The sequence below is a fragment of the Dysidea avara genome, chromosome 9 (genome assembly GCF_963678975.1).
Source record: "Dysidea avara chromosome 9, odDysAvar1.4, whole genome shotgun sequence".
Classification (NCBI taxonomy): Eukaryota; Metazoa; Porifera; class Demospongiae; order Dictyoceratida; family Dysideidae; genus Dysidea; species Dysidea avara.
The window spans coordinates 30,483,970-30,499,860 of NC_089280.1; the positions used below are offsets into that span (position 1 = coordinate 30,483,970).

At 37.0% G+C, this 15,891-nt stretch overlaps 1 protein-coding gene across 1 annotated transcript in view; it reads left to right on the top strand.

The window, feature by feature from the left end:
• The first annotated feature begins 1,575 nt into the window (after positions 1 to 1,575).
• LOC136267025 (hemicentin-1-like) overlaps positions 1,576 to 15,891 on the top strand; it is a 28,149-nt gene continuing 13,833 nt past the window's right edge. Inside the window, exons 1-5 of the mRNA XM_066062081.1 lie at positions 1,576 to 1,689; positions 4,640 to 4,906; positions 12,968 to 13,237; positions 13,286 to 13,552; positions 13,608 to 13,862. Coding sequence (XP_065918153.1) covers positions 1,632 to 1,689; positions 4,640 to 4,906; positions 12,968 to 13,237; positions 13,286 to 13,552; positions 13,608 to 13,862 — 1,117 coding nt within the window. The 5' untranslated portion in view covers positions 1,576 to 1,631. The remainder of the gene's footprint in view (positions 1,690 to 4,639; positions 4,907 to 12,967; positions 13,238 to 13,285; positions 13,553 to 13,607; positions 13,863 to 15,891) is intronic.

Sequence of the window (15,891 nt, forward strand, 5' to 3'; positions counted from 1 at the left end):
AAAAAAAATCTGACAAGTGATAGTTTATTATTGAGCTGCTTATAGTATTGATATCAGCATGTTAAATTTTAACGTATCTACTACTGTCCAAAACATGCATGCATGGTCACCCCACATTAGAATGTCTATTCAGAAACAATTAGCTATGGCTATAAGTAGTTTAGAAGACCACAGTTGTTATATTTCAAACCTTACTATATAAATGACTTCTACATCCTGGCAAGGATAAACACATCCTTATTTATTTAGAAATTTTGGTGGTAATTAGGTGACCAATTATTGGACATTAGCTACACATGCTAAAGTTATGCTGATATTGAAACCATTCCATAAAATAATTAGCACTCGTTTATTTTGGTCAGTCCGTCATGTGAAAATCACCAAAAATGAAGACCTTCCTTCCAATTTTGCAGTGGAAATTCTACTTATGGCTAAATTGAAAAGGTAAAAAATGTGATCTAGTTAGCTATAGGTCTGGTTGTATGCAAAGCTATGGAGGGAAGTGATTGGCATGGTGGTAAAGAAAACGTCAACCACTTACAGTATGTATATAGCTTCACACACATTTTTCCCTGCCATGCCCACACATATAGCCCTAAGTATTTTTAATGATTGTGTGTTGTCCGAGGCCTTCACATGCTCAAGTTGTAGTTTATTTTTGTATTCACACTGATGATGATCTTAATATTGAATCCCTTTTCGCCATATCACATGCTTTTTTTGTTGCTTTTTGTTTCACACGATAATAAAACAAATGAATTAAATGTACAAAAACAATAGCAGTTACTGCATAAGTGATGGCACCTATCTGGATGAGATCAATTGCAACCAGTGCTGTATCTAAAGAGTGATCAAATCTGCCCTTACATGTAGGTGAACAACCTCCCCCTCCCCGACCTCCTCCCCTCTTTTATAAGGCCCCTATTCGGTGATTATTAGTTTCTCATCCAGCCTTTCTAATTATTATGATGCGGGCGGGAGGGTATTACCATTATGCCATTATTTTATAATATTAACACACTGATGTTCAGACCTTGTCCAAATTGTCTTTCTTTCTTACTACAAACATTTCCTTCACCAGCTGATTCTACTTTTTGTGATCGCCAACTGTTTTTCGACAGTCATCTGAAAGCCTGCTTTGATGAAGTCGATAGAGCAAGATTGCAACTGGCACTGTAGCAATTTGCTAAGGAAAACAACAGTTCTCCTGGCGATATATAGCGCATTGTAGCGTTCATCAACAAAAATTATAACAGTTTGGTATCACGTGTTCTTCTGAGCATGCGCATAGTAAATAATGGCTTACCATGCGGTAGCTTAAGAAGGATGCGAGCGGTGGATGAGAAACTAATAATCACCAAATAGGGGCCTAATAATCTCTTGTTTCGTTTTTGCATGTATCTGGTGTTTTTGTTGCCGTGATTTTGTACTCACCTTTCCCTTTGTGCAAATAAAAATCAAGTCATTAGCAAGGCTAATTAAACTAGTTTATTACCTTAAACGGTGCTGCTGTTGCGATTTACTATCTATGGATTAACGTCTCGCGTGCACGTGACCATTGCTTGTTCACCTTATTTGGGCCTAATTTATTCTTCAGGCACTTAAGGCGCGGGCTGACAGCAACAAGAAAGATGGCACGAATCAGTTTAGCTTGTTGGTGGTGCTCCATACTTGTCACAGTAATAGCTGGTGAGTGACTAGTGGTTATAGCTATGTGGTGTATGCATGACGGCAGCAGTCAGTACATCAGTGATGTATGGTCTCGAGCTACGTCACATCAGTTAGCTAATAGGTACTGAGTTGCTCTCAGAGCAGTTCTACACAAGCTCACTATTGTTGAAATTCAACCTAGCTATGTATCCTGCTCAGTGGGCTAGTGCATGCCTGATATCAAGAGTTTAATGCACCTACGTGTATCCAAGCATGTATCAGTTAAGTACCTACTCCCCCAGTACAGGCACGGTGGGGATCAAGTCGGATTTTGATGTATATGCCCCACTAAAATCCCCCTGATGGAACACTGTGGCTTCCAGTAGGTACAAAAGAAAATTATTACACTGCCTGGGGAATATTTTTTGTCCAATAGTTTCCCCTGTTTAGCCTTACTGGGGGTGCTGGAGGTTATGAATGATAACCATAAAACTGTTTAAAATCCTGTACAAATTTGTATATTTTGCTGTTCAATTTCAGCAAAGATTATAAAATTGTAGTTAGCCAAACGTTTAATGGAAGGTTTCAAAAGGTATTAATCATGGTTATGCCAATAGCTACCCTACCTTCTGCATATCTCAGTGTACTGATAATTGGTCAATTCAGCAGCTTTTTTGATTATCTTTACCCCAGTAACAGTATCGTACTGGAACTGGAGCAAACTACACTAAATTGACTGACTAACAATGCTAATACTGAATAATGTGGCTTTACACATTACTGTACACTGGTAACCTTACAATGAAGGCTGGTACATCCTCCTTTGCAGAGAATGAAAGCCTGACTATATATATATGCTAGACAAACTTGCTTGCTTGTTTCTCATCCACAAAATTGGAATTTGCATGGAAGCGGGAGGTCATTTTTTGTAAAAGAAAATGCTCCAGTCCACTGCAACAGTATCTGTTACTATAAAGAATTGCTAAAGCCTTCTAAAAGCTAATGTTTACATTTTGGGGTGTTAGTCTACAAGAGATGTTTCCTGTGCTATAAAATAACAGCCAATATTCTTCAGAATCAAATATAATATTATATATATATATATACATGTACATGTGATTAATAACAGCAATATTGATATTTTGAGGCAGTAGAGTGAAAGTACAATAACATATTAATCAAGTATGCCTAGCATTAGTGTAACAGAAACGTTCTGGTAGGTAGATAACATTTCAGAGATTGTAAAGAACCAGGTTCTGACACAGGTTTACAAGATTGTAAGCAAGTTTTTCACATCTTTGAATCATATAGCTACTAAGTGTGTATATACATAGACTAGCTATTTAGTATGCTTAGTATTATGTATATTAACTGTGTAATCTCATTGGCTATGACTAATATTATGCAACAGAGCAATTGCTAGCTAGCTACCTGATTGTTTGTAAAGTGCACGACTCACAGTTATGGTTCGGAGTATCTGCATACTAAACTTTCACTAAACTTACAATGAATTCACAGAATGACAATGTATCTCTTAGTATTGGTCCTAATGGCATATTTCACCTTCACATCTCTAGTAGTTTTTTACACAAAAAGAACACTAAAATTGTACTTCCAGAAAGGCTCATACAGTGGTTACTTTGTGATCTATGACCACAAAGTCAACTGACATTGGTGGAATTTGATGTCCAGATCATGAGCAAGAAAATATTATACATATCACTGATCAAATGATTAGGATAGTAAAGAGAATTAACCATGTGCATGTCAAAGAAAAGCCTGCTGGTGGAAACTGATTAACCTCCTAAGGCACAAACTCATCATCATTACAAAAACTTGTAGATCCAATGATAGTCTGTTCACATGATACATGCATTGTACATACTGTGGTATTAGTGCCAAAAAGCACTAGTTGGGATGAAGTGAGATCTAGTAGCAAAACGCCAAGCCCATAACATTAGCCATTATCGAGTTACAAACTTGTCTGAAGGCAGGCAGGCAGGCAGTAGAAAATTGCGCTATAAATAATTTTTAAATATTCTGTAGTGACTTATTGGAAGCAGCTTTGAAGGACACTTTTGGGCTTGATTTTACCTATCAAGGCATCATGTAGGTATTATGAGGCTGATTCCTGGTCAATATTTCTTGTGATAAAGCCCAAACCTTTATCTAATATACAGTACTACTGTGCTGTATGATTACTATCTCACTAGTGATCCATAAGAAGTCTAAAGCCGGATTTTTAGAAATGTAATACAACTTACAAACTTATTTTTAGTAATTCCCATGCAGAGATTTTAAGGGAGTTAGTAAAACGCAGAATACGGAATTGCGGAATAACGAAATAAGCAAAACTTATCTTTTGCAGACTCTACAAATAATTACATGCTCTATAGCAAACATACTTCATTTACACCTTGCAACAGCTCTGCATGGCATGCCACGGCAATGGATAAACAGCAGCTGGGCGAGCATTAAATGGGATGAACACACAACCAATCACCCTAGAACGATCTACCTTCGCTAAACTTACTTATCTATACTCCTTAGTTGATATAGCTACAAAATGCTAGTTGTATTCTTAGGTTAAACTAACTACCCTCCATGTACATATGACCGAATTTATTAGAGTCACACTAGAATTCAGTAGGGAAGTCCATGCAGTGGTTGTGTGTCTTTAAATGGATTTCAAAACTCTTCAGGTTTGAATCAAGAGTGTAAGTAAATAAGTTTAACGAAGGTAGATTGTTCTAGGGTGATTGGTTGTGCTCATCCCATTTAACGTTCGCCAGCTGCTGTTCTATCCATCACCATGGTGCGCCATGCAGAGCTGTTATAAGGTAACTAAAGTATAATTACTATAGAGCATATAACTATTTGTACAATCTGCAAAAGATAAGTTTTGCTTATTCCGTTATTCCGTATTCCATGTTTTACTAACTCCCGGATTTTAATGACTCAGGTAACAGTTGATCATTGTACTTTTCAGGTCCTCCATCAATCACTACACACCCAACAGATGTCAACATACCAGTAAGTAGTACTACCACTGTAACATGTAGCGCTACTGGGGGTGGCACACTGATTTATTCCTGGGAGAGAAGATCTGGTAGTAGTTGGACCACTATTAACAATGCTAAGAGTCCATCATACACTACTAATAGTAACATGGCAGTTGGACAGTACACATATAGGTGTGTAGTAAGAAATGAGGCTGGATCAGTTGTGTCTAATAGTGCTACTGTGAATGTGTATGGTGAGTAATGCATTAGTGTTGTGTCACCAAAACCCATTATGTATTTAATATCTGTTATATGATATACGTACTACAACGCAGCTTATGTTCTTTTTACTCTTAATTAAGGATGCATGAATGTACAATAGTAATTGTCTGAGTGTCTAAAGATATGAAAGATGATAGGTAAAATTACAAGAAAAGAAAGAAGGAAACAGATCTGGACCACAAGCCTTTTAGGGATTATAGTTCTTGCATCCTCAGATGTGAAGGTAATGGAACCTAAAACAGGTGATATGAAAGAAATGGAAGATTTAGGATCATCTAAACCACTGAGATCCTCAACAGTAACAACAAATTTGAAGTAATTATTGAAAATATCAGCTTTAATAGCATCATCTGTGACATCCCCAGAGGCTAACTAAAGGGGTGGCAAAATGTCACACAATGATGCTTAACAGAGTTTGCCCACCTCTAGAATTGTTTTGGATTACTTAATTGTAACTAAGACATTGTTGCAGCCTTTTCTTTAGTGATCATATCTAGTCTTGCTTCTAAATTGCTTACTCGTCTGTATTGTTGTCTAAGATGAATATCAAAAGAATTACTCTTCATAACCTAATAAAGTTTTCTTTTATGATGGGAACCAAGTCAATTGTGTCTGAATGGAACCAATGCTTAACATTATGTTTCTTCCTATCACCAGTGTCCTTGTTACTTGTATATATAACTGCAAGAGAGCTGATTTTGACCACTTTTAATCTGCTTTAAGTCATGTTCCTTGGGATTTGATTGATTTCTTTGGTGATGTGGAGTTTTCTTGGTCTATGTGGAAAGATCTATTTCTCTCTGCTGTGGATATGGTTGTTCCTAAAACACAATGGAAGAAACATAAAGTTAAGCATTGGTTCCATTATCTTCTATCAGGCTGATCTTTGTCCTTCTTCACAATATTGAGGAATTAATTTTCCTTATCAGCACTTTCCTTGAGCAGCATAATTTAGATGCTGCAAACTTATTTAAGTGCCTAACTACACTTAGTAGATACCTGTAATTGCATGGTAGGTCCAATACCACATCTATATTAACATGATCTTAGTTAATTAGTTGTAACAATCGAGCACCGAGATCACACCTCTTTAAAATCTGTTTACACGATCACGATACACACTCTGTTATTACTGGCCTAACTGTTTTCATAATGCTAGCACAATGAAAGTGTAACCGTACCAGGTACAACGTGCTTTATGGTGCCAAAAAACCGATCTTAATACTCACACATACATAAATACACAATTACATAATAATTACAATCAATCATAAGATTACAATTAATAAGAATAAATCAGTTCAGTTACAAAAGTATGAAACATTGACCACCCCCTGGTAGGTGAAGGCCGACTCAAGATACTCTAATACAGCAGTCACCCTACTAGAACAATCACACTAGTATAGTTGTATGCTATAACAAAAAACTAGTATATTAATAAATTATTAAATGATGGTTATACAGCATAGCTCAGTAGGAAAATCCCTACTTTAGCATTGAACAAACGATTGCTATAACCAAGAGTTCATAATATTTGTATGGGAGAGAATGTCTAACTGGAGTACATTCAACAAAGGCACTGCTGCAAGTAACACCTCAGGCTTAGGCCACTCTAAATAAATTCTCTGTTTCCCATCCTGCACTCAGGCATATCTGCATGCGGGCGGGCAGTCAATTTCCATTATTTCATTATAGTATTGACAGTTTTTCAAGCCATTATTTGCCTGTATTGCAATTGGCAAAACCATATAAAGGTGCATAAAAGCATGCTTAAGCTTGTTCTTTCCTTATTAAGTTGCAAAATAGCACAAACGCGAAGTCTGTGCTGAACTGCTGACACATTAGCTGACACCATTTCAAGATAGGTCTGTCAGTATGCGAGAATAACCAGAAAATAATAGAAGAATATGGAATAATAGAATAATCTAGAGCTGACAGTAACCAGATTAGGGCGGTGGATGGGAAACAGAAAATTTATTTGGAGTGGCCTTATCTTAGAAGAAAGACTTGACCTTATCAACATCGACCATCACTTATCAACAGTTCTTTGTCATCAGTAGAATCAGGCTAGAGGTGTACATATGATCAAAGTGAACTTGTAGCAGTGTTGTTGTACAGGCCATACTGGCAGTTAGACACTCTCCCCCATACAAACTTGTGTAAAAATAATTATAAAAATTAAAACATAGAAATAGAGATCGCTGAAAAGGTAAAGAAACAAGAGTCAAACAAGCCAGCATGTTTAGCACACAGAGATCTCTATTTAGACTTAATGGATAATGGTAAAAACTAATGAAAAAACCGTAGTTCTGAGAATACTTCTATATAATGTATATATGAGTCCAAATAGAGATCTCTATGTGTTTAACATGCTGGCTTGTTTGACTCTCTTTTTCAGTGATCTTTATTTCCATGTTTTAATTTTTTAAATTAATTTTACACTAGCTTGTTTACTTTTTATAAATCCATTGGTGGATAGCTAACATGATAATAAGAGGTGCTGTACTAAACATGTATATCAAAGTCAGTCATCATGTACAGTAGCTGTTAAGTAGTCAGTTAATATGTGACCAGATTTTACAAAACCAATCCAAATCGCACATCAGGCAAAATCAAACTAACACCTCCAGTGGATAGCTACACTATTGTACTAGTAGTTTTGACACTCAGTACCACTCAAACTACTCGAGGCTGGTTTCAACAGACGTCTTTTCTGGGGTATGTGTAGAACTTGAGTGGTGGTTTTAGGCCTTGTGAAGGACCTGGCTTGGCAAGAACCAGTGGTTTACTGGTGGACAGCCTGATAATGTTGGCCAGACATTTTTCTGTGGAGTTTGCTACATATCAGCCACTAAGGAGCCAGCACAGCCCTGTAATCTCGTCTCTGGACTCCAATCGTGGTCTGCCTCCATTTGAGGTCTAACCCTTGCCCGCCCTGCCACTCCCCATCCTCCATCCCTTTGTGAGCACTCGTGATATTACTTCCCTCATCCAACTGCTCAGATTTTCTATCTTATTTGGTGGGAAACTCTACAAGCAGCTACAAGTACTGGAAGTGGCCTGAAAGGTAATAGATTGATGTATCTTTTGCGTACATTTCATACATGTGCTTGCTATCCTTGGAGAGTTATGCTGGTTTGAATTCTTTAAAACTGTTTATCTCGAAAATTAATGTCTAATGTGCGATTTGGATCATTTTTCCAAAATCCAGTCACATATTATCAAAGTTACAGGTAGCAAACACAAGTGTATTGTTTCCTTTCTATTGAATGCACTTTGTACCAAACAGCTTTGACATATCTATAGGCATGCTGTGGTCAGCAATAGTATGGATTCTGATTTATCATAATAGGCATGCACAATTCATCCAAGTGTTTTTCATCAATTTTCCAATGTAGTGGATTTTCACCAAACTTTTTACTGCCAAAGTGTTACTATGCAGTACTCACATTTTGCTCTAGATCTGTGGAAAAAAATAAGATGAACAAAATGGCATATTTCAGTTATTTAAATGGTTCCTTTTGACTTCATATTTACCAGTGGGCCTATACTTCCTCCAAATTAAATTGTAAGGCTTCTTTTGTGGTTGGGGAGCTTCCTAGGGTGATGTTTAAGTGTGTGTTCTATTAGGATTTTGGTAAAAACGTTTGTTTCACTACTTTTTTATTGCTTGGATCCCTACCTCATTTTTGAATTAATAATTTTTAATATACTAATCAAGACATATGATAGTGTGTCGTGTGGCCAAGTACAGCTAGTGCGGGCACGCGACAGACAAGTATGCATTTTACAGGAACCAGTAAAATGCCATTTTCATGCATCCGCAGCTTGACAATGGCTGGACAGAAATTTACCATTTTTGCTGTGGAAGCTCCCTAAGGGTAGGGCACCTTCTATTCCAATTTGAAGTGAATCTGCCCATCCATCACTGAGATACATGTCTTCAAAGTTTGTCTTATTGCCTTCATATTTTTCTTCTAAATCTTTTACTTCTTTGTCTCACACACATTAGAAAAATTGTAATAATGCACACATGCTTTAGTCAATTTACTTAATATTTGGAGTGCAGTAGGAGCGTAATACTGCACATTTACAGTCCAATTTTGATACAGATCAGACAAAGAACAAAGGAGTTATGCATGATTTTTCTAAAATCAAAAGGTGGTTTGCTGTCAGGCCTCCAGGGTGAACCACTTGACTGAATTACTTGAAACTCGATCTGTGCATGGAGTAACTATTGTGGTGCAAACCTTTTGTAATTTGAGCAAATTGCAATAACAGTCATGGAGTTATAGCAAAAACACCAACTATGTGTAAAAAAGTGCATAATCGAGTTTTGTTAATAAAAAAAGTATTGCTCGTCACACCTACCAGGCGAACTAGTTTATTGGAATCAGCTGAAATAGGTATAGAGGTAGATTAACTGTTTTAAAACAAGCTTTCAGTGGTTTATAAGGAATCAGATAAAAACCACTGAGTTACACTACGAAAGTCAACGTGTAACAAACGCAATCAAGATACTATAATAGTGCAGTCACCCTAATAGAACATTCAGCTTCATAATAAGTCTCTCTGTCAGAACATTCAAGTCACTCTCTAGAGAGTTTAACTACAAACAGGTCACCCTGAAGAGAGTTCAGCAACAAACAAGTCACCCTGTAGACTTCAGCTACAATCAAACCACCTTGTAGAGAGTTCAGTTACAAATACGTCACCCTGTAGATAGTTCAACTACAAACAAGTCACCCTGTAGTGAACTCAGTTGCAAATAAGTCACCCTGGAGAGAGTTCAACTACAAACAGGTCACCTTGTAGTGAGTTCAGTTACAAATAAGTCACTGTGGAGAGAGTTCAGCTACAAACAAGTTGCCCTGTAGAGAGTTCAACTACAAACACATCACCCTGTGTCTTCTTTCTGCAGTAAAGAAAAAGACAAGTAAAAGAACTACAAAGCTGGCCACTGGCTGGCTTTGGAGTATGCAAATAAAAAAGAAGTGATATCTATACAAAAAAGCCAAGCTGTGTAAAAGGGTGTGGCCTCAAAAAATACCAGGGTGAAAAAAGATGTGAAATCCAAGGTGGTAGCCAAGAAATGGCTGTGATGGTAAGTTAATGGTAAAAATTCAAGTAACAACAATTTAGGTGAATTTGGACTATTTGGTGTCAAATCCTTGGAGAAGACAACACAAATTCGCCTGAATTTGTGTTATTAAAATTTTTGTCATTAACCTACCATCACAGCCATTTCTTGGCTACCACCTTGGATTTCACATCTTTTTCACCCTGGCTTTTTTGGAGGCCACTCCCTTTTTTCACAGCTTGGCTGTTTTTGTATAGATTTTCTATATAGCTTACAAATTGTTTGCCCACATGGGTGTGTGGAGAGATACTCAGATATGTTTTCCCCAAAAACCAATTTCAGGAAACTACGTAGACACACACTCATAACCTGGCTATGAGCACATGTTTAATTTAATAGTCTAAAATGAAATGAACTTGGCCAGCATTCCATAATATTATGACAATTTATTGTTGTGCTCACAACTGAACTAATCTACTCAGTAGTGACTGATCCCTACCACTGATGTTTAATCCAGACAACTCAGAAAGCATTATTTATTACTGTGATTTAGATATTTGCACATGTACAACTGAAAATTTCAGCCCTGAAACATATAAATTCCTTTTAACATATAGCCCAGACCCCCTGCTTCATATACCTACTACCTAGTGCACCACCCCATACACTTACTTACTCAAGAAAATTACCTGTATATGTGACTGGATTTGGTCTTCCACACACATCCAATTCCGTAAACTTGGGAGACCATAACGTAGCATATAAGTAACATATTAGCCTGAAATTTTCACCACTTATTCAGCTATGTTGGTGCGCACTTCTGACCAAATTCCAAGTCAATGGCTCTTTCCAATCTAAAGTTATGAATTGTCAAAGTTGGCAAATTGGATGTGTGTGGAAGACCCCTTTTTGCAATCCGGTCACATATGTGACTGGATCTGCGAAAACCCGACATAATGGCGCAAGCCTAAATTTTCAGTATAAGCCATTGATTTGTAATGGGTAAAATATTTGCGTATCGAAAAAATTCGTAAATTTTTTAAATGCTTTGTTCTTTGTGAAGGAAGGGTCCTATGATAAAAACCTGGATATCATCTTATTCGCCTACTCAAGAGGAGTTCAGACATCTTTGTTTCATTGCAGTAGACTAAAGGATACGTACGTTATGGGCGTTTGTTTACATCACGTCGAAACGATCGTACGCGATCGATTTTCCTTCACTGATTTCGTCTCTGTAAGCAGTGACAAATGGTAATAGAAGAAAAACCTTACCTAGTAATGTACTCCCCTATTCATGGCGAACACAACGGTGTAAGTTGCAACTCTGTGCTGCTTTTTATTTGTAAGTTACTGCCATTTTTGTAAGCACATGTAATTTATTTTCCCAATACTTGCTGTACAAATCGATTCTTTCTGTTGTTGATACTTTGTAGGGCTGTAACTCCAAAAGTTGTTGCCATATGAGGCTGAAACTTGGCCAGAGCATACACTTGGCTAACTAGATTATAGATATTCAATAATAAAGAATTGGAAAAATGCACCATTATGTCGGGCTTTCGCAGATCCAGTCACATATATGCTTATGAAAAATTATTAAATGCCACCACCTTTGGTCAATCATGTCAGTTAGTTGTATATAGAGCATTTTTGACGTTTCAGTTATTCCTTGGAGCATGGTACTATTAATGTGACAGTTTTATTAGAATTTGTAAGTGTTCTATCAAACTATCTTGGAATTGTGCAAATTGCATGTTTTCATAACATGCTGTACCACAGTTACAAGGCTAGAGACCAAACGAAGCAGTGCACAGCCACCATTTTATGCAACAATAACAAACTCACCAGTGGGATGCGCCTTTTGGCTTCCGACAAACATAGGCCCTCTGCACCTTGTCTTTTTTTATCTTCAATCAGGTTGCTTGTCTTCATCTAACGAATCCACATTGAGGAGTTAATTTTCTGTATCAGCACTTTCTTTCAGCAGCATATTTAGACACTACAGTATTATTTCAGAGCTGCATTTCAAAAGCACTTCAGTCCAGCCGCTAGTATAGAAGAGATATAGTAGCTAGATATCTGCAACTTCATGATTGGGATCCCGTACGCAATAGGTTCATGACCACGCCCATCAAATAAAGGTCTATATAGGTGGACTAATAGCAATACAGTATGGAGACCACATGCACCTCTTAACGATCTAGCTATTTATGTATCAGTAAACAAGATGACCTCACTCCAGCCTTTATTGGTCTAGCTAGCTACACACCCCTTGGATGATTTGAGATATACTCTAATACAACAGTCATGCATAGAACAGTCACAAGTTACATTGTAGCTAGCTCTGCTACAACAAAAAACTAAACAAACTAGTATTTTTTTTAAATGTTAATTTAAAAATGAAGTAGCAATCTATGCAAAAATTAGTGAAACAAGAGATGAACGATGAGTACTATTACAGCATAGCTCAATGGGAAAGTCCCTACTAAACATTTCAGTCTGAATATACTCACTACCCTGGCAAACCCCCTCCCCTTGTTAGATCCACCCCCTGGAGCAGTACTCAAAAAATTACCTGTTTATGGTAATCCATTAAATGCCACCACCTTTGGTCAATAATATCAGTCGATTGCTGTATTAGACCATTACTGATGTTTCAGCTTTAACTATCTTCTGATCTTCTAGCTTGTTGTTAGTAGAGCCTCATCATTCTTGTGTAGTACAATTAATGTGACTGTCCCATTAGAATTTTTGACTGCTCTATTAAAGCATCTTGGTTATTAATGGAATTGTGTAAATTTTAGATTTTCGCACTGTGCTATATAAATGCTAATGTAATGCCTGATTCCATATTATTCATAAAATTATGCCAATATAATTGCCACATCTATATCCCTGCTCAACAATCATTTATAATTCTTTACCCATGTATGTATGTATGTATATATTTATGTAGGTCCTCCATCAATCACTACACATCCAAGAAATGTCACCATACCAGTAGGGACTACTACCACTCTAACATGTAGTGCTACTGGAGGTGGTACACTGATGTATTCCTGGGAGAGAAAATCTGGTAGTAGTTGGACACCTATTAAAAGAAATGCTAACAGTCCATCATACACTACTAATAGTAACATGGCAGTCGGACAGTACACATATAGGTGTGTAGTAACAAATGAGGTTGGATCAGTTGTGTCTAATAGCACTACTGTGACTGTGTATGGTGAGTATTGTCCTAACAGGTAAGACATGATGACACAAGTGTCCACAGGTCCTCCCACTATCACAACTCACCCCACCAGTCAGTTGACAACTGTTAGTATAAGTGTTACTCTGAATTGTGAGGTAACTGGTAGAGGATCAATTACATATCAATGGCAGACTAGGAATATTAATGGAGGACAATGGAGTGATATTAGTAATAGAAATAACAGGAGACTTGTTGTGAGTAACTTACAAGAGTCACAACAGTACAGGTGTGTAGTGTCCAATGAAGCTGGTGGGACAAGGTCAAATGTTGTTACTGTTACTGTTTTGAGTAAGCAGCTGCTGTATTCATTTTTTAGCTATATAGTGTTATCTGATTTCTACAGAAATCACCACTCACCCATCACATACTACTATTATAGCATTACAAGATGTCACATTAACTTGTTCAGCATCTGTTGATGATGTGACATACTCATGGCATCGTGATGGTGGTAGTGTTCCCTCCAGATCAAGAGGACAGAACAGTAATACACTCACTATTACTAGAGCTACTCCACCTGATGAGGGAAGATATTATTGTATGGCTAACAAGGAGGGAATTAGTGTGGAGTCTAATAGAGCTAGAGTGACTGTAGATGGTGCGAAAAGCATAATTATGTATATCAGTAAGAGTTTCTTGTTAAGAAGATATGTGACTGGATCTGCACAAAACATCATTAGATGAATATTACGGGTTCCACAAATTTTTGAGCACTTGTTTCGTGATGAAAGAAGGTGTTAATAGGATAAACCTTGGTAGTATTGTGTTCAGAAAAAGCAATTGGATGCACTCTCATTTTTTCTCAAGTTTTTGCCTTTTCCCTGGTCATAAGAAGGACCTACACACAGCAATGGATTCAGCTGTTCATAGAAAATGTGATGGTTGATGGTGTGAGTTGTAGAGGACTGCGTTTTTAAGTTATGACCATTCAATTAAATGCCTTTAGTTTATTTTCCATATTGTCACTGTAAAAGTTGACCTTTCTGCTGTGAACATTTTGTAGTCCTGTAGCTTCAAACTTCTTGGCTTTGGTTGACCATTACTTTGGCTATCTAAATAATAAAATGAGATTCAAAGAATGTGCTAACATGTGGGGATCCGGTCACATAGTAAATATTTACATCAACATGACGGCCAATACTTATAACCAATCTGATGTTTATGTTTACCCAATTTTGTGGAATATTGCAATAAATTTCTGTTTGTTTTAATAGTGTCAGTGTACTGAAAACTATCTGCTAGTAAACACCGTAATTATAATGTCCTGATATTGCTGATAAGCAGTTCCAACACTTGGTGTATCCTTAAAATATAGTTGGCTAAGATGTGATCATGAAATCGAGGCCATGCAGTTGCATTTCTAAGCTATTGTGTTTATGCACTTCCAAATTGTTGTGGTTCTTTTGTCATTCAATACTGCTCTTGGGGGATCTATGAGATATCTAATTATCTTATGAGCAAAAAAGAGTAGTATGTTTGCTTGATCCTTGACCCATTACATGATTTTGCAAAATGGATGCCACTACTTATGTTGCAAAATGACAATATAGTACAAAATCAAGTCAACAACAGCATGAAGTTGCTATAAAGTCAGACTAACTTGTATGGTGAACATGCTAGGCCTGAGCCTATTATGCTTTTGAAATTGCCTGTTATTCTTTTGAGCAATGCTCCAATTATGCCCAGTTGTGTCCCATTATGCTCCAAATATGCTCATGTAAAGTTGTGTCTTGACTGCTCTATTAGAGTATTTAATGCATCTGTGAACGGATATTTCAACATGTGGTGACTGTTCTATTAGAGTATATCAGTCTTTAACTAATTTTTTCTTCACAACGTAGCTGTAAATCTAATTTTTACCTTGTTTGCACACTATTCCGTTCTGCATCACGCAAAATAGGCAGAGTTTCAGCTTCTCTGATAACCAATGCCTTGACCAATGCACAAAAATTGTGCCTATTATGCTGGCATTATATTCAATACTTTTGGCTACCAATTATGCTTGCATAGCCAAAGGATAGGTAGGGAGCCAAAAGCATTAAATTATGCTGGCATAATCGGCGCAGGCCTAGAACATGCCATAGAGGAAACATAATTATTACTCTGTACACTATAAGACAGTATCAAAGGATGTAAACGTATCCTTATAATTTTACATGTCATAGTTTCCGTGTCTTAGTTACTACAATTTAAATCATGAACCTTGTTTTAGAATATATTGTTAATGCATCCATATGATTAATTTAGTCACAATTATTAAACCAGGCGTACGCCTGTGAGTGTACGCCTGGTTTACTGAAATTGCTTTCATAAAAATGTGCGATGTGTGTGTGTGTGCGTGTGTGTGTACACCTATCTATCTAATCTGTCTATGTTTGTCTGTACACACCCACGTGAGCATAATCGTTAAATAGTAAAAGTAGCTAGTAAAAGCAAAATGAAGGCTGTATTAAGCTTCCACACAGGTAAAATTTGTGGTTTCTTTTCAGCAGTCTGAAATACAGGTGTGGCAACTCTCCTCAGATTTTGTGAATTACCTTCCCTTCAGGTTTTACAGGTGTTTAACAACTGAAAAACAATAGTGCAGGCCTCGTAGACTACCAGGAATAGCCTATTCCTTTGAATTG